The sequence below is a fragment of the Apaloderma vittatum genome, unplaced genomic scaffold (genome assembly GCF_000703405.1).
Source record: "Apaloderma vittatum isolate BGI_N311 unplaced genomic scaffold, ASM70340v1 scaffold19675, whole genome shotgun sequence".
NCBI lineage: Eukaryota > Metazoa > Chordata > Aves > Trogoniformes > Trogonidae > Apaloderma > Apaloderma vittatum.
The window spans coordinates 7,910-27,473 of NW_009719099.1; the positions used below are offsets into that span (position 1 = coordinate 7,910).

At 34.9% G+C, this 19,564-nt stretch overlaps 1 protein-coding gene across 1 annotated transcript in view; it reads left to right on the forward strand.

The window, feature by feature from the left end:
* Positions 1 to 6,318: 6,318 nt before the first annotated feature.
* LOC104274788 (diphthine--ammonia ligase-like) overlaps positions 6,319 to 19,564 on the forward strand; it is a 116,813-nt gene continuing 103,567 nt past the window's right edge. Inside the window, 2 exon segments of the mRNA XM_009870519.1 lie at positions 6,319 to 6,407; positions 9,107 to 9,225. Coding sequence (XP_009868821.1) covers positions 6,319 to 6,407; positions 9,107 to 9,225 — 208 coding nt within the window.

Consider the following 19,564-nt stretch of genomic DNA (forward strand, 5'->3'; position numbering starts at 1 on the left):
TCTGAGTAGAAGACAGGAAAGTCCCAGTTGATGTGTAGTGATACGCAAGACTGCGATTCATAGCTAAGCTGCAGAACTTTACCAAGCAGCAGTTTTTCAGTTTGAGGTAGAGTTATTATATCCTTATGTCTCTGGGATATTTTCATACTGTCTTTGATTACTTGCAGCTGCTTTTGATAGACATACCAAAGCTTAGAATAATCACATACTCTATCTGAAATGAGAGTAATCGGTGATCTTAGAACACTTGACAAATTATAAGGCAAAACTCATACTTAGGAATTTTCCACTCAGATAATTGCAGAAGCCCAGAAGTCCTCTAATGTATATATTGTCAGTCACACACCTGCAAATATGCTGTATTTAATTTGAAGTTTTGCAAATGACTGATAATCATTATTTAGGCACAAATATCCTTGAATTTTAATTTAGACATGTGTAACAGTTTTCTGTTGTTCATGCAAGCTTCAAGGAAGATATTAACTGGAAAGACAATTTCATTTAGAGATAATCCATTTTATGTCTTGGTCATAAAATGAACTCTATTTTGGCGAAGCTGTGAAACAAATGCTAAAAATTAAACCCAGTTTAACCGTTCTCCAGCTACATAGATTGCAATTTCTTACATAGGTTTGTTTTCAACAGTAAATTTTTACGGATATTCTACATTTTTCAAAATGTAAGTGTTCAAATTTTCTTCAAATACATGTGAAAAAGCATATATAGGCACAGGCACAGCACTTCTTTTTTTATTTCGTTGATAGTATTTAGGTTGTTGTATCAATATTTTGTGTAAGGTAGACGTTACTAAGGTGGTGAATAGTTCTGTGCAGTGATATGCTTAGCAGTAACCTTTACTCATAATGCGATATTGTCTGTATGTCTTATTTTGTTCAGCTTTCTCTGGCACTGATGAAGCCTAAGGCTGCTGTTTCTTTGAGTTGCTGATAATTTTTTATCTGATTAACTGACACATTTAGTTGAAATCAGAGACAGCCCTTAGGCTGGGCATGGATTTAATTTAAAAAGTATCAAAGGTTTGCACTGTGTGCTGCTTAATCATCATGTTTATCAGGCAAAGAAAAATTACCGGAAGGACCATAGGGAGAGGGTTATCTTAAGGAGCAGTAACTTGGGAAATTGATAATAACTCCGAGGTAATTTACAGCTAACTTTTACATTCATTAATATAACATTTCCCAATAATAATTGCAGTGCATGTAATGTACTAATTAAATTGAAAACATTAGCACTAATTTTCTTTCTGCTGAACTCTGAGAGGGTCAGGTAAAGACATTAAAATGTGGAATTAAAAAAAAAAAACCTTTGTACTAATACTACTGCAATGAATATTTTACTTAGGAATAGAATACTTCCACCAGTTTTGTGTTCTACACTGCATGTGTAGACATTTGCTCAACTTACCATCACTATCCTAAACTGAATTTCAGTCATCGAAATAAAAAGCAAAACTGAAATCACAATTTACTAGCATAAATTATTGTTACATTTCTGTTTATATTTTACTTAAGCTGCTAACCAGTCTGTCAGTGTTGTACATGGGTATTAGAGAGCCACCCAAGCAACAGCATTAACAATAAGCATACTCATGGCACTGATGCTTTGGAGCTTTCAGAAAACTGTTTAATTTTTTATACTATTTTCTCATAGAAAATACAGCTGAAAATAATTTGCAGTACATGGAGAGCAGCAGCTTTGAATTGTGTTATTCATTAAACTGTTTACAAATATATATAACTTTAAAACTATGACTCTTTAAACAAATTGTACATTTTAGTACAGTTACAATTGCAAAGACTGATTTGCTCTTCTAACATAATTTTTCATGAAAGTTATTCATGAATGTTGTTAATGGTAATTAGTGGTTAGATTAAGACATGTAATAATGATGTAATATCACAATTAAAACATCACTAATAATTACGTACATCAAAAAGCTGTATATTGCTGCTAAAAAAAGTATTGTTTAGATGCTTTTAAAAAGTTGTTTTCTACACCTACTTTTAAAAATGAGATAGAAAGTAAAAAGTTGTAGGCGTCTGTATACATCAATGTTTATCATCTGGTTTTATGTACACATTATATACTTTGTGATGTAATACTTTGTGCCAAAGTATATTGTACCGAGAGTAAATTCTTTCTTTATTATCCAGATGTTTTAGAGAAGTAATTTATTTTTAGTTTAGATTAACCTATTGTACTAGCAACATATTAGTAATGTTTTGCTCTTGAATTAATGACACGTGATGTCTTCTTTAGTAGTAAAACAACCACAACAAAAACCAAACAAATCAAGAAAACTCCCGTTGTTCTATATTAACTTTCCTTGAACACAGCACCTCCAGAATTTCTCTAAATATGCTTCTTTGGCTTTGAGTTCAGTGCAAATCCCTGATATTTAGCCTACAGGTGTCAGCCTGCTCTGTGCATGCTGAGGCTGCAGTTTGGTGAACACACTTTTTATGGTACCAGACAGGGTCAGATCCCAGTGTAAAAGGTGAGGTGTGATACCCGAGACCTGGCACCATTGATTCTGACATTGATTCTCTGCTAAACACAGTCAGGTGGGAATGAAGCAAAATACTACCTGTTTATAAAATGTCCAATGACTCTTTCACTACATGACAGTGAATCCAGCGAAGAGCTTGTTTTCAGTTCGTGCTCTTTGCATGCTTCAGGTGCTGAGCTGAATACACCATGCAGCGGGACTTTATATAAACTTTATCCAGTTGAGGAATTTATGAAGGTTCTTAGACCACAGGGTTTTGTTCTGTTCCACCTCATATGCCATCCTTCTTTGCTTCGCATCTTATTTCTTGAATTTGTGCCACTCCAACCTTGATTTGTTGAACTGTACAGAATAGAGGGATTGAATTATTCTGTTTCATGGTATGTAAGTATATTAACTAGTTCTCCCATTTCAGAGCATATATTAAGTATATTGGTGTCCCCACCGTAAGAGAGAAATGCATCTGTTGGAGCGCGTTCAGAGGAGGGCCACAAAGGTGATCCAGGGGCTGGAGCATCTCTGCTATGAGGACAGGCTGTGGGAGCTGAGACTGTTCAGTCTGGAAAAGAGAAGACTTCGGGGGGACGTGATAGCTGCCTTCCAGTACCTAAAGGGAACCTACAGGAAGGCTGTGGAGGCACTTTTACAAGAGCATCCACTGAGAGGACAAGGGGAAATGGGTTTAAGTTAAAGGAGAATAGATTTAGATTGGACCTTAGGAAGAAATTCTTCAGTACGAGGGCGGCAAGAATTTGGAATAAACTGCCCAGAGACGTTGTGGCTGCCCCCTCCCTGGAGGTGTTCAAGGCCAAGTTGGATGGAGCCTTGAGTAGCCTGATCTAGTTGAGAGGCGTCCCTGCCCATGACAGGGAGGTTGGACTAGGTGATCTCTAAGGTCCCTTGCAGCCTAGGCCAGTCTATGATTCTCCTTGTGGAAGCTGCTGTCTGGACAATGATATAAGTTGAAGTTGGCTCTTTACCATCAGAACTAAATGAAAAGTGATGGTGGTGAATAGCTCCCCGTCAAAAGTCTTTAAACATGAATGCTAACCACAACTGAAAATCACACAATGGACTGTCATTTCAAAAGGTGATTAAGACTCACGTATTATCAGAGAAAATAAACTAGAATAAGTGCAGAACATCTTGTATATGATCATTTAAATCAGATTTAATGTAGCTTGTAAACAAGCATCCCATGAGTCTTCTGTTCTGGTTGCTAAAGATACGTTGTATGCGCAAGTACATATAAAAGCAGGTACACACACGTACATATTTGTGTGTGTATATATACACGTATATTTATGTATATATATATATATGCATTCATACTCATGTGTATCCACCCTCTAAATGTGTTATAGGTATGAATAACTGAAAAAAACCCGAATCTCCAACCAAAACCAATGAGTAATCTACTTGATATCTGAATTTCAAGTTTGGGCCATTGTTCCAGCAGTTGTTTAATAGAAGTTCTGCGATATTAAAAACTAAAATTGCTAGTTTATTTCCATTGCCATAAGATGACTTTGAAAGTTCATAGGATTCAGGACTAGAACGTTTAAAATCCCAAACAAATAGTTCTACGAAGCAGTTCATTTTAGTACAGAAGAAGTGTTGTGTTTGTATAAGACTAGGACACTTACATCTCTACTTTCAGGTACTTTTCTTTGTAATTTGAGGGAGTTTTCACGGGAGGAGGTGCAGATTTGTTTGCAAAACTGAGAAGCCTCAGCCATTCTAACTGTGTGATTCCATTACAATTATATTGTAGTGTGTTGAGCCGAAAGGGATACAGGCTACTTCACACAGAAAGACGTATGGTGACCTGGAAACATGGACAGTTAATATTTAATGTGTTAATTGTTTAATAATGTTGGTTCATGATGTCAGGTCCTGTGCATGGACCACTTCATGATTTTACCTTTGAGAATATGTTGCCTGTGATTAATTGTTCATATAAGTAGAAATACAGATAGCGTTTCTGGACATGTTGGGTAATGTCAGAACGTTGTGATGGAGCACATTTTGAAGAAATTTTTAAGTATTATATTTTTCCTAAAAATATGATCAATACTTAGCTGTCACATTTTCCAAGACGGTTGTGCAACTTAATTTTATAAACTTTCGAAAAAGGTATTTGAAGAATGCAATTTAAGTGCAATTGTAACAATATGCGTAAACTGCATGTCAAAATTGCATGAAACAAAAGGAGTATGGAGAAAATATTTTAGATATACGTGAAGCCAGGAAGGCTTCATGAATCGTTTTGTCAAATTTATTTAAAGAAAACTCTACTTAAATAATGGTGTTAACTTTTCAAGAAATGTGATTCTATATGGGTAAGTTGAGTAAACTGCAATGTCCGTGATTTATTTTTATTTTAAAAAGAGCTTTGAAACATTGTTGCACAGAAAGCTCAAAATGAAGCAGAAGTAATATTTTCTGAATAATGGTAATAATAATAATGATAATGCCGTCAGTGGGAAATGAACAAGTGACAGATAAGCTAAAATTATATTTTATCAGTAGTATTATTTCTGGTTATATGAGAAGCATCAACCTGAATCCTGTATGATTTGGCATTAAGTTTCATATTAAATGATATATCAACATGGAAGTATCACTGTTCAGTTTATATAGAAGTACAGTGATATAATACTGAACAGTGGTATAATTTTCAGATTGCTATAGCTAGGAATTTTTATAAATACAGTGACTCTTAAATCAGAAGTATAGATAGGTATGAATAACTTGGGAATTTGGTTGAACAAATGTGAGGTGAGGATTGATGTAAAGAAGAGTAAGTTAATAGATTGAAGAAAGAATATCCTAGATGGACGTAAATCAGGATTTTTTTCACTACAGTATAATTATGAATAAAATACCTTCTTCATCATTTTATTGATAAGGAACTGAAAATTAATTTTAAATTCGGTACATTAGCAGGCAAAGACTGGTTTGATTTTGAAATTCGTATCTAGGTATATAGTTAAAATTTTGTGGTAAAATCCTGCTACAAGCTTCACAAGATTACTGTCTAACTGAGCAGGTCCGGAAGGTAAATCACACTGTAATTGCAATCAACCTTGGTTAAAAGAGGAAAACAGCTCTGAAGTCTAGCTGGAGCAAATTTTAGGAAAAGAAAGTAAATTCATCATGTTGATTGGGACCCAAGCAAGAGCTCATAAAATATTTTAAGCATGTGCATTTTCAGATATTACCTTCTCAATGTGTAATGTGTGGCTCAGGTAATTGAAATGAAACAAAGAAAATATGTCTTTGAAATCATTTTTTTTCTAGCAAAGATTTTAAAATGTGATGTTAAGTAAATTACCTGCAGGTTTTCTTCTGCTGGTGTTAGAAGAATGATCTCACACTCTGTAGTACTGCATATTATGACAAATGCCAAGAGTTTCATTGCTGTGATTGTATGTTTCTGATATTTATTTGTAGGTGGGATAGTTAACACCTCAGTTATGGTGTAAAGTTGGAACTAATTTTCAGGATATCCAGAAAACTTTAGGATAAGCTGTTAAATCGGGTAATCTTCAGTTGTTCTGGTTATTTCTTCTGTAGAACAGTACTTGAGTAGATGACTGTGTTAGAATATTAATCATGCAATAGGACAAATGTGCTGCTCTTCTCTATGCAAGATCTGCATTCCAGCCCATTCTGTTCCATTTAGTGGGCACAGGGAAGAAGATTTATTCTTGGTTGATTCTGCTAGTAGAGGTGCTGAATCTCTCTTGCTTTAGCCCAGCATACACTGTTATCACTAATATTCCATGTGTTTTTTTCAGGACAAAGAAGGAGTGGAGGGTGTATCTGTGGGAGCCATTCTTTCTGACTACCAGAGAGTTCGAGTTGAAGATGTGTAAGAAAATATTAATCTTCATTAATATAAACATTGTAGAAAGTGCTTTACGTTGTTTTCTAACTCAAATTCTGGAGCAGAGACAGTTGCTTTATTTTTCGTGTTCTGTGACAACCATTTCATTCAGTTTGTTAATATATTTTTTCTTTTTTTTTTTTTTCCTGAAACCATATGTTCATTAGTAAATATCTGGAAGAGTCTATATGGGATTTCTGGATTGCTTCTCAGGTCTTTTGTGGATCTGTTGAAAATACTCAAAAGAGTTTTAATAAGAAAATATTGGACTAGGTTCAGATCTGTGATTTCAGCAGAAAGCTCACTCGATTCCAGTGACTGTGGTGTTGCGGTCAAGTATCTCTGTTTTTACAAGAGTTTTAATATTGAGTAAAATCCTGTGACTTGCTATCAGGAATTAAATGCAAGAGAATTGTTATGTGCGTACTTCCCTTCTTTAAATTCTAAAATCTGTTTTCATAAATTAAGGGCTTTCATTTGTTGTTTTGTGGTGTACACTCCCTAAGTGTAGACTTTCTATATCTAGATAGATTGTGATACTTTTAAGAGTCTTAACTGTAAAAAGCAGTATGTTGTGGGAATTGTGTGTATTATATAGACCAAGATTCAAATTGGGTCCGGAAAAAGATTTTCACCATATATGTCTGATGAAATGCAAACTCACCTTGTGTTAAAAAATAATTATCATTTCATGAGTTAATTAGATATTTGTTGATGATCAAAGTAAATATCTGGAATCCTTTATGAACCGTAAGAATGGGGTCGTTAATGCTGTGCCAGCTCATCTCACATCAGCAAGTTACAGAGCTTGGGTGTTTTCTTTGTGCTTTGCGTAGGTGAATTGCAGTCAGGAAGAGCTCCTTTCTTTTTCTTTTCCCTTAATCTTAAAACATTGTAATGAGTGCCCTAGTGTTTCTGCCCTAGTGCGTTACTAGACTGTTTAGAAAAGATTGCTTTTGTGGGTTTCAGATCTTCTACCACAGCCAGAAGTTTGACAAGATGTAACAATATTTCAAACAGACCTGATTAGTTCCAAGGTTACTCTGCTCACAAATTTGGAATCGATGTGTAGATTTATCTCTTGCAATAAAGCTGTTTCACATAAACCATTCCAGTTACTTGGAGTCAGCTAATTTGTTACCTAAAGTTAGGCACCTAAATGAACTACTTCACATTCAGAGTTGCTAAATATTTCTATTAATTTCACAACTTTGTGCTCTGTTAAAATATATGACAGTAATAACAAAACCAATGGGATTATGTGGGTACTAACTACAGATTTACATGTCAACCTTAAACATCCACTTAACTATGAAGTCTTGACTCTAATACTATATGGAAGAAAGCCTGTATATTTGATAAATAACAATAATTGACAAATAAATGTGATTTTTGAGTGCTTTGAGCTAGTTGCATAGCTGAATGTTTTCGAGTTTTTCAGGAACTAAGCATTACCCGTTTTATTACCAGCTGATGGTACTTTACAATTTGCAGAAGAGTTACCTATCAATAGTGCAAATTTATGATTCTCTAAATTGGTAAACTTGTTTACTTGATTGATCATTGGATTATGCTGTGTATTAAATGCTGTCTAAATATGATATTTATCAAAACAAATAATTAAATTTACTTTAACAAGTTGTTACTTTGTATCACAAGCTGTATACATTTTTCTGAATTATTCTCTTCATTGGGTGTTGATCCAAATCACAGGTTTGCTGAGTGTAACAAATTCAGCATGTTGTACTAGTGACGTGTGCCACGTTTATCACAGAGCAGTAACTCTTGTTTTAGATGTGTTCACAAAAATTGATCCCTTAGAATCATGGAGTTATTTGGGTTGGAAAGGAACTTAAAGATCGTGTAGTTCCCTTCCACTAGACCAGATCACTCAAAGCCCCGTCCAGCCTGGCCTGGAACACTGCCAGGGAGAGGACTTCCACAGCTGCTCTGGGCAGCCTGTGCTGGTGTCTTGCCACCATCACAGTGAAGAATTTCTTCCTTATATCTAACCTAAATCTACCTTCTTTCACTTGGAAGCTGTTACTCCTTGCACAATCACTACGCTCCCTGATCCATTGTCCCTCCTCACCTTTCCTGGCGGTCCCCCTGGTCTCTGAGCACAGCGCTGCAGGTGGGGTCTCGACAGAGCGGAGCAGAGGGGCAGAATCAGCTCCCTCGGCCTGCTGGCCGTGCTGCATTTGAGGCAGCCCAGGATGCGACTGGCTTTCTGGGCTGCAAGGGAGTGTTGCCGGGTCACGTTCAGTTTTTCATCCACCAGCAGCCCCAAGGCCTTCTCTGCAGGTCGATGCGATCGACCCGCTCATCCTCAGCCTGTAGCTGTGCTTGGGTATTTCCCAAGGTATTAATCAGTTTGAGTCCCTAAATGTTTAGAAATGCGTTTTCTCATGGTTTTACTTATATCCTTGCGCAAATCCATTTACATCAGTGGCTTACATCTATCTTACTTAAATAGATGAATTATTATAGTCAGAACAAGTTTATTTCATTTTCTTTTTGTATTAAGCTTAATGTATGTACTGAAATCTAGGAATAGTATTGAAATTTTAGATGGAAAATTATTTAAAGGTATGAAATGAAAGAAATTTTCTTGAATTTTATATAAATTGTGCTGTGTGAAAGCATAGTGCTTCGCTTTATCAATTTTTTGTTTGCTTTTTAAGGTGCAGAAGGCTTAATCTTCAGCCTTTAGCTTACCTTTGGCGTCGGAACCAGGAAATACTGCTTAAAGAAATGATATCATCTAACATTCAAGCCATAATCATAAAAGTGGCAGCTTTTGGTATGTATTCAGATTTTAAGCAATACTTTCTATTGAATCTTCCCATGGGCAAATCCACAACTTAACAGAGAAAAACAGAAATTTTGTTGTATAGTTTAGGATATGAAACGTTAATATGAAAAGAAAATAAAAAAACTACATGGCTCAATAACAGTCGCGATGTCTGAATAATTAATTTACCTGTGTGCAATTCATTTTTACTGGAGACATGGAAAATCTGGAAAGTAATTCTTCCTATCGTAGTCATTAAGTTACTTTTTAAATTTTTTTGTTCTAGTTTGGTTTTCCGTAAAATAGCATGCATAATTCAGTGGCTTGCAGTATCGTCATGTATAGATGATGGAGAATGGTGGTTAGACAATATTGTAAAGAAACTGTGAAAGTTTTAATAGAAATACAACAGATTAACATCAAACAAGATATATTTATATGAAGACAAAATATTTTGTCTAACAACGGCCTTCGACCTGGTAAAACATGTAGCAAAACAGAAATAGTTTGTCATTACCTTAAAAAAAATAATTTACCATGTAGTTGATTTGTGTACCAGAAAATCAACATGTCTTTTCGTTGTCAAATATGTAAAATGAGGTTTTTATAATGAAGCAAATCAATTTGAAAGATCACCTGGTTGTTTCATGTTTGAATGTAAAGATAATATCTAATGAAGCTGATATTTTTGTGTGTGTATGGAAACACATGAGAAATGTTATGGTACAATATAGGAATTTCAGGCCTCTATGAAGTTTTGGGTTTGTTTTTTTATTTAAGAGTACCTGAATGAGATCTTAAGCATAAAGTGTTACCAAGGGACTTTTCTATTTTAAGTTGACTGTAGATGTGAGGTCTATTGTACCAAAGAATGATTAGTATAATACAAGAGTGTCAGTGGTGGTGGTGGTTAAAGGTGTGTTCAAAAAATAATCCTGCATGAGAAGTCCAATGGCTGGTTTGTCTGGGCAACTTTTAACATCAAATTCCTCAAGCCTGTCTTCTTTAAAGAATACTTTATAAAAAAGTAATTTCTTCTCAAATATTAACCAAGAATTGTATTGTTATCCCTCTAGACTGCATAAATTCCATGACTTTCTCCTTTAAAAAATATGTCTTGATTTCTTTTTTTTATTCATTTCTCTTTAACTCGTATAGTTTCCAACTAGTTTTTACATTATACTTACGATGATCTCGCTGTGTTTTTCTCTAGGGTCTGCTAGGGCTGCTAGTGAAATTAGAGTGATTAGAAATAACACATTCCTTTATTCATTTATGGGTAACAAGCAACGTAATTTAACAGCATTTTTCTGAATTTTGGAAGGCCAGTTACAAATACTAAAGAACTGAATGCGATATTTTCTACTATAAAACACTTCAGTTTTAAATTGGAAAAGAAGTGAGTGTATTGTTATAGGAATAGTTTTCAGGCCGTGTAAAGTACATTTTTATATTTATGTTATTTTTCCATGCAATAGAATGCTTTCATTGCTTATGCTGATGTGAAGGAAAAATTAAAGTCCACAAAGAATATATAACATGCTTTTTCACCTCAGAAATACTTTAAAAAGAAAATCTATTATTTAAATAATAGATTAAACTGTTTCACAAGTAGATATCGTTGATGACCTGCCTTATGCCTGAAGCAAGATAGTCTTGTCTTTTGTATTCCACAATCTTAAAAAACCACCTTAAAATGCACTAAGTAGTGCACAAAGAGTGCTTTGTGGGCTATTCATTGAAGGAGCAAATACCATAAATACTTGTAGATAGCAATTAGATAGAAAATCACTGTGAGATTTTTTTTTTCCTTTTTATTTTTTTGGCTACAGGTAAAAGAAAGATCTTATCAGAGTCAATTTCTCACCTGCCTCAGGCAGATGTAATTAGATGTAAGCAAATTTAATGGAGCTTGTGTGCTCTGGGGCCATTCTGTAATGCTTTAATAATTGCATGCCTTATTAAAGTGGATTTAAGGTATGAAGGCTGGTTAACATATCAAGTGGCAAAGAAGATAAGATACAGTTTAACTTTTTGCCTCTTAGATTAATAATCAAAGCTAAACTGCAGTGAAAATATTTAAAATAACAGTTTTGAGAGTCTGAAGGGTAATGCATTAGATGGTACATTGTACAGATGTTACTGCAAGAAGCAAATCTGTAACCCGAGCTTGACATTCATCAGCACTGGCGTTCTTGTACACCCGCCTTGTCCTGTTTTCCATTAACTCAGTGCCAGTATTGGCAAGGTAAAAGCCTGTCATTTTATGTAGAAAACACATAATTATGCAAGTAAATGAGCATTAGTTTAGTACATTTCCCTAAATCCACCATTACAAATTAATACCATAAACTTTGCCAGTGGCAAGAGTTTTCTCTCGGAATAATGTGCTTTTCCAGATGGGATACCAATTGCTCTCACTTACATGCAGAAGAAGTATTGTTAGCAAGCCTTCTTCACATGCCTTCTGTTGATCTATAAGTAGATCAACTTTCTTTCCTTTGGAGTGAATTTCAGAGGCTTTAATGATGAAAAATATTCCATGATCTCGTGGCAAACCTGAGCTATTAAAATAAAATGAAAAAAAAGCTGCTTATGCATATTTATCTTCAGTGCCATTTTCTTGTTGCTAAAGATTCCTGTTTGATGCATGATACTTTTCTATTTGAAATATACTCCTCCTCAGTGGAAACACCAGAAAGTCAGAATGAGGTTAGTAATAGCTAAAATAGAAGCAGCTATTGATTGTTTTGAACATGTGTGTGCCTGAAGTTCCAGTAATATCCATTGGTCATGTGAGACAGTGTAACATAACAGAGACAGTGTAATATAGCACAGTAATAAGATGTGGTTTTGATATCCTTGCTTTCTGCACACATTTAACAGATTAAAATACTAATTAACTTGCAGAGTATGCGTATAACAGATTCAACTTTTTAATCGTGTTAACTCCATGTACTGGTCTTGGCTTTGCCACTTTCTAAAGCAAATTGCTTCCACTGCAGCACCAGATGTGATATTCAGGTGGAATTGAGAGAAGGAGGAAGATTACATTTGGGATGAATCTTTGGGCTCTTCGCAGTATGGTCCTCAATAAAAATAGAGCATCAAGTTTTATTTAGTTTACTTGCATAGTTAACTGTATCTAAATCCTGTTAAGAATTAACACTAAAACTTAAGTGCCACTGTGCATTTTAAAATGCTACAAACTTAAGTTTTCATATATATGAGAATGTAGTTTTAATTGTTTTTATGTAATGCAGTTAAAGCAGTTTGTCCTCTGTGATTGTAGTTTTTCCTGAAGTTTTAAGAGTAACGATCACCTTCAGTAAATTTTGTAAGTGTGCATAGTCATCTTGAGAAAGTGTGGGGAAAAAATAGCTTCTTTGGTGTTTCAGTCAAAATCAGAATATAAGCACAAATTTCTATATTTCATGGGATTAATATGCATTATTTCCTTTATACAGCTTCTTTCCAAATTGGTTATAGTAAATTCATGATTTATTACTGAATTAAGTACCTGAAAAAAAAATGGTAATTATGAGACTTTAAACTTAGTTTGAAAAGAAAAATCCTTTAGTTTTTAAATTATGTTTCTAACCTATAGCTGTTTTTTGGACCACAGGAGAGAAATGAAACCATAAAACTGTTCAACTGTTGGACACTGATAAAAGCTGAAACATTGTGTCAGGGCTGATTAGGTTGTGGTCCTTAGCCTGCATTTGAAGTGGGGCTCTTATGCCGTGGCTACATCCTTTGTCCTACCGGTCCTGCTTCTGTGAGTGCTTCTGAACAATCTCCATGCTCAGCTATGGGTAGAGTTGAAATCACAGGGGCTGTGGACACCTACATTTTGGGATGATGTGGGGCCCTTGTTGCCTCCCCAGCCTATTTCCCTCTAACAATGGAGCAATGAGTCCTTGGGGAGCCATTGCCATCTACAGTCTGTCAGCAAATCCTGAAGTTACTTCTCTAAAACGAGCTGAAGTACGTACATTTAACCTGAGACTCCTTTGCTGCGAGAAGATCTTGACACTTGCCTCACAAGGTCAAGAAGATTGGTATTTTCCTGCTGTGCACAGCATCCTCTGAGAAGCTGGTAGTTGATGTTTTTATATATAAGCTTTTAATTTAGAGAGAGAGAGTGTGTTACTTGTCAGTATAATGAAATCCATACCTGGAGCTTTTGTATATTATTTAATCCTAACCACCTAGGTGTCTGCATTACTGTTTATTATTTGCATGCCTCTAGTATACAGAAGTGAAATCCTGACTGACTGAAATTGATAGCCACACTGCCATTAATTTTCACGGAGGCAAGATTTACGTATAAAGCAGTACATTAAAAAAGAACTAGCACCACACAGTTCCTGGTTAAGCTCCTGAGGGTGTAATTTAGTGTTACTGGTAAACTGATCTAACAGTGAGTTGCTGCCAGAAGGTTGATGTTTTCTTCCCCCTTTGAGCTGACTCTCCCAAACCCACAAGTCTCTACTTGTTTCTGCCTCTGTGAAAGCTCCAGGGATTGTGTGGCTGCACCTCGATGATCCACTGGCAAAGTCCTGTTTTACTGAGCGTGTTGGGGACTTGCCGTGTAGGTACCGTGGCCGCACGGAGGACAAAAACCTCTCATTTCAGTAGAAAGCTTCCTGCTAAATTGGGTTGCCTGTAACGTCAGATCATATCCTGAAGTAAAATCGGTGATTGTGTGGGTTTTGTTTGAGCACGTCCTCTGTGCAATCGAGAGGAACAGCATTCTTTGAAAATGTGTCTCTAGGTTTTAGTACTGAGCAATTTTAAAGTCATTACTGGGGAAATTGAAGGGACAATTGATGTTGCATCATCTTCACAGGGAAACATACTTGATTCCTCTACATATTTTCAAAACATTCTCGGACAATTCACAAACATAACAGAAACGGGAACGTTTTGTTAAGAAATCAATACAAGATCCTAGCTGTTTTCTTCAACATTGCATTGTAAGCATTTGTTTACTTATTGCTAAATAAACATTGGCATCATTCTTAACTAGTTCAGCTTACTTAGAGGTGGTTATTCCATTTCTTTTTCTTTAGGCAGTTACTAGACACTAGAGCTATAATGGAATCTATGACAGTCTTCACAGCCTTTGTTCTTGATAATGTTTGGTTTTATTAATATGAAAGACTGCTTCTGTTTATCATAATTTGAAGTGGAATATAAAACGACTGATAATACTTTTCCAAGTACTATCTAATTTTAATGATTGTCTATTTTGTTAGGAATGATGTAGTCTAAAAAGTAGCCTTAAACTTTTCTCAGAAAAATTATCCCTGAACAATGTTAAAATATTATCTTGTATACACTTATGAGAGCTTTTAATTAATTTTTATTATTTTTTTTCAGATTATAAATTTGGTAAATTTACACCTATCATGTGCTTTAAGATAGATGTTAGTCTTTTCTGCCTTCTAATCCTTGTTTCATAGCTAACCCATGTTATTGTCAATGAATTTTCAAACAAATCTTCCAAAGCTCAAGTTGATCCTTTAGAATTAGAGTGTATTTGACACTTTTGCCTTACACTTATTCCATGTATTTGTCTACTACCTCATGTACCTATATTGTTCATGTTATTGATGATAAAAGAAAAAGTGCCACACCTGTTTGTTCCCCAGATGTTGTAAGAAAAGACTTGGGAACAATTTTGAAACCACAGGAGCCATTTTACTTCAAGCTCTTTTTGTTTCTGAGGGAAAAAGACTCACGTAGCAAAAGATCAACATGGAAAAATGGGAATTGTATGCAAGACCAGAAATCAGTCAAAATTTGCTTGAGATTTAAGAAAAATATGATGCAGAAGAGATGAGTAAAAGAAAAGAGATGAGTAAGAGAAATGGATGTTAAATGAAGAAAAATTTTGATTCAAAGCATAGCAAAAAGGTTAGAAGAATAAGAAAATAATGTTTGCATTTGGAATGTTATTAGCCTTGATGTTTTATATGAATGACAGTTTATTACCAGTGTAAGATGAAGTTTCGAAAAGGGTTTTTAGTGCATGGGTATAAAGAAAGGTTTGAAAATAGAGTGTGTTACAGAAAAAGAAGAAATTAGATTTTGTAATGGTTTACATAAGTGGATCTAGAAACAAGTCAGAGAGAAATTTTCCCACTTCACTATCTCTTGAGCTTATAAGGTTGAGATTTGGAAGGATGTTGATATTTTCAGTAGTAACAGATGACAAGAGTTTCAAGGGAGAGCGGGAAAGTGAATGTGCCTGAAAACAGAAGAACAATTTCAAAGTTGACATTATTGAGTGCAGTGCTCCTAAAGGACATGTGAGAGACAGACGAAATTGCAGAGGTGTGGCTTAGGAGTGGAAAGATGGCTCTGCAGTTTGTGGAGATCAGATCATCCAAGGAAAAAGTGAAATGGAAGCAGTAGGCTAAGAATAGGCTGCTGCACATTTAAAGTGAAAGAGAAAAGGAAGTAAGGGTTTGATGAAGGCCACAGAAGAGCAGTAAGAGAACTTTGAATTGAAAAATAATGGAAGAAAAAGAGCTTAGTAAGAGATGTCAAAAGAGATGAAAAAGAAGAGGGAGAAGTGATGTCTTGTTAACAGTAGAGTATTACTTGCTGCTCTGTAGTGCTTGGTAAGGCATAAGTTCTAGGTGCACATTCATTTTGCAGACAGAGCATAAACTCAAAGCTTTAGAGGTGTGTCTGTGTAGTTTGAACTTGCTTGCGTTCTAGGTCTCTCTGAGCTGAAGTTTTATGAGACTTCTCGTCCCAATCTGATCCTTTATTTCTACTCTGTCCTTTATCCTTTTGCAGGTGACCTACTGATTTCCCTTGTCAGAAGTCTCTGCTGATCCATTTGAGGACTGTGACTTTTTAAACAGGGGGATGGATTTAATGAAAGCAATGCAAATAATACCCCTTGCACTATGCCTCTTTCTCTACCACTGAATCAAATTTCCATCCTTTTCTTCAAAGCTTAATAGTTCTAGAAGTGTTCGAAGCACAGAAATACCAGAATTCTTTAACAGGGACAAGATAGCACATCCGTCTTTATCCAAACTGCAGTATTGGAGTGATTGAACTCTCTGAATTTAAAAGATTAATAAACAAACAGTGTTCTGAAATAATTCTACTCAAAACATTTCAGTACGCTGAAGTTAAAAACACTGAAAACAGATTTACATTAGGAAGGTTGTACATATGGGACTATATGAACTGAACCTGTGAAAACTTTTGCTTTAAGTCTCTGAAGTCCATTGAAGGTCCTAGGAGGAAGTTGACTGGGGCAGTATTGTCAATGAAAATTGAAGCAGTTGCTGTGTGGAGTATTGGATTTTATTAAAAGCAGTTCAATGCTGTTATTAAACAGTTCTTCCACAATGTCTTTCTAAACTGTAAACATTTTAGAGTTTTAAAAGTATCTGCATGAAAGTATTACCTTATCTGATGAAACAATACAAAATTTCTTCGAAGATTTATTGAAGTTTCTGTTTATGAAGTGGTACAGCTCACTTGCTTTGAATTCTATGTGTAACTAGAACAAAAATAATGTTAAAAAAATCATGAAAGATTACAGATAAAATTAACATTGCTGGCATTAAGAATTTTAGAGCCTTTTACCTTTTAGAATTCTAAAATTTGATGACACCTGACTAACCTAGTTTAGAAAATATTTGATGAACCTACAAGAACAAAGATAAACCCTTACTGTAAATAAACTGCCCTGGAAACATATATGCTAGAGCCACTGTGGGATTATATATTCACCACTTAGCTTGAAAAGAGTTACTATACCTTCAGATTCCATCCCTGTACTATTCCCACAGTGGATAAATTATCCCACCCAAAAAAGCAAAAAAAATAAAAAGAATTAGGCACATAATCAAGTTGCATGAATTTTTCTGCTTTATAAAATAAAGTAGAAGTATAATCACATAAAATCTTTTAGAGGTGGAGTAATATCCAGTAATTATTGCACTTTTCTTTCCTGCATTTTTATGTGAAAATTAAGCAGGTTTTAAATTTTTTTTTATTTATTTTGGGAAAGGAAATTCAAGGAGTCTGTCGAGTTCACCATTGTTATACAGCCTTTCAAGTGTGAAAGTTATGAGGAAATTAAGAATCAGTTATGAACCCGTCAAGTTATGCTACCAGACAAAAAGTTCACTTTCCAACTCTTCATAGAAATGAAGCTAAATATGACACCAGGAATAATTTAGCTCAAGGCAATTTAAGGTATAGATTTACAGTGTGTTAATATCTCTGTGGCAGGTGCACTCCTACATCATGAAGGGTATCTGACATTCCTGCAGAGTAAACCTGCTTTACCAACTAATACTTTAGTGTATCGGCCTTTTCATTTCAAGTAGATGATTTTACCTTCAAAAACTGTTTCAATTCTAAGATAAGTGGTTGCATCTACATATTATACTTTTTAGCTTTCTCTCCATATTTCTGTACCATAAAGGTCCCATCACCTCGTTAATGCTGTTTTCTTTCTGAAAACGAAGTTGAAAAGAGGTAGTCAGGAAGAGACAGAAGTTCTTCCCTATATTATCTGTTGATAAGCTAACTCATTTTATGAGTGTGTGTTCTTTTACAATGTATTCATGTATTATGGATTAGAGTTTGATTCAGTGTAGCTCTGAGAAGAACTTTATATTTCACCATTTCTTAAAACCAATGATTATGATTTATTTCAGTGTTACACTAAGAGGTCAAAATAGACATTTTAATATTAAAAAAAGTTCTAAATCAAGACTATTTTAAAATTTTCAATGTGTAAAAAGTGATTTTGTTAGTGAGAACGTGGGTTTTATTGGCTGTGAAAATGGAGCTTGATTTTCTAATGGTCTTGATAAATGCAAGTACTATCAGGAAGTTACCCCTCAGGTGAGGTCTTTGTGCTACACTAATGAGTGTGTACAAGGCAAGCCATTTAAGATGCAGTTCTTTTACATTACTTAACACGAATCGAGTGCCTTTTTGTAATGTTCTTTGGTACATTTTTTCCACTACAGCTCTGAAGCTCTGATTTTCTGCCCCGGTCTTCTGGCCTTGCTGCAGGTCTCTACAGCACTTGTCTTGTGTCTGTGTGTAAGAGGGCTCTGCAGCCATAGTTGGTATCTGCAGGAAGGAGTTCTGCTCCTGTCAATGGATTTATCAGGAATTGCAGATGGAGCAGAAATCACTTTGAAGTGATTATACCATTTGTGCTATCACGTACTGATTTTACAGTAAAACTAGGCCACAAAACTGGAGTGGAGAGCACATTTTGTTTTACTAAGCACTGTTAAAAAACAACATTATCAAATCTTTTGAGATGTTTCTGTCATCATGTACTGATCTATCTCAAAGAAATAAAGCCTCACTTGCTCTTTTGACAGCACGTAATAAATTGACTGATGTAGTTTAGTTGGGGAGTTAAAAATGCATTGAAAATAATGGGCCATAACACTCTAGGGTTAACATTTATTCATAGATGACGCAATTAAATAAAACAGGCATTAACTTCAAGGTCAGTCAGTAAAGTAATAAAAATGAGTATTTTAATTGAATTGTAATTGCTTCCCATTGATACATGCAAGTTAAGTAAAATAGATGTCAGGGCTGCAAATTATAGTTCCTTTCCTAATTAATTTCTTAATTCTACATACAGTTGTCCAGGCCTTGGACCTTGTTGTTGGTTTATCCACTCATCCAACTTTCTTCACGTCTAGTTTCGTGGAGGGGAAATCTGGAGGACGTGGTTAAATGGAAATTACTAAAAATTTACAGCACATTGCTTTTCTTTTTTTGGCTAAGTTGTTTTAAGAATCTGAATCAGTCTCCTGCCTTGCTTAAATAAAAACATACCAAATAAAAGTATAGATTTCTATTAACTTTTTTGTAAGTATTGTTATAGATAACTTTTTTACACTGTTAGTAGCAGTATACCTACAGCTTCATCTATACGTGCAGACCATTATAGATTTGAGATGTAGATTACTGGTTCTGCACATTACAGGTTACATTTGTTCCTGGTGCCTTTAACAGACGATCTCTATTCACTCACAGTACAAACATACTGGAAACTAAAGTAGTACAAAAGAAAGATGAGCTATCCAAAAGTAGATTTCTACTGGGAAGCAGAAAGGGTACATTGTACTTTCACAGATTTTCGCATATATGTAGGTAGTTATTAGAGAGTTTACCTATCGTGTATATATAGGCAATTTATTTATATTTGGTATATTATTTATTTATTAGTTTCTTTTAAATTGTTGTTTTGTGTTCATTAGGAGGCAGAACATATATCCTTCTTAATACAAATTGTGACAAAATAGTATGTTAGTGAGTCTGGTTCTGC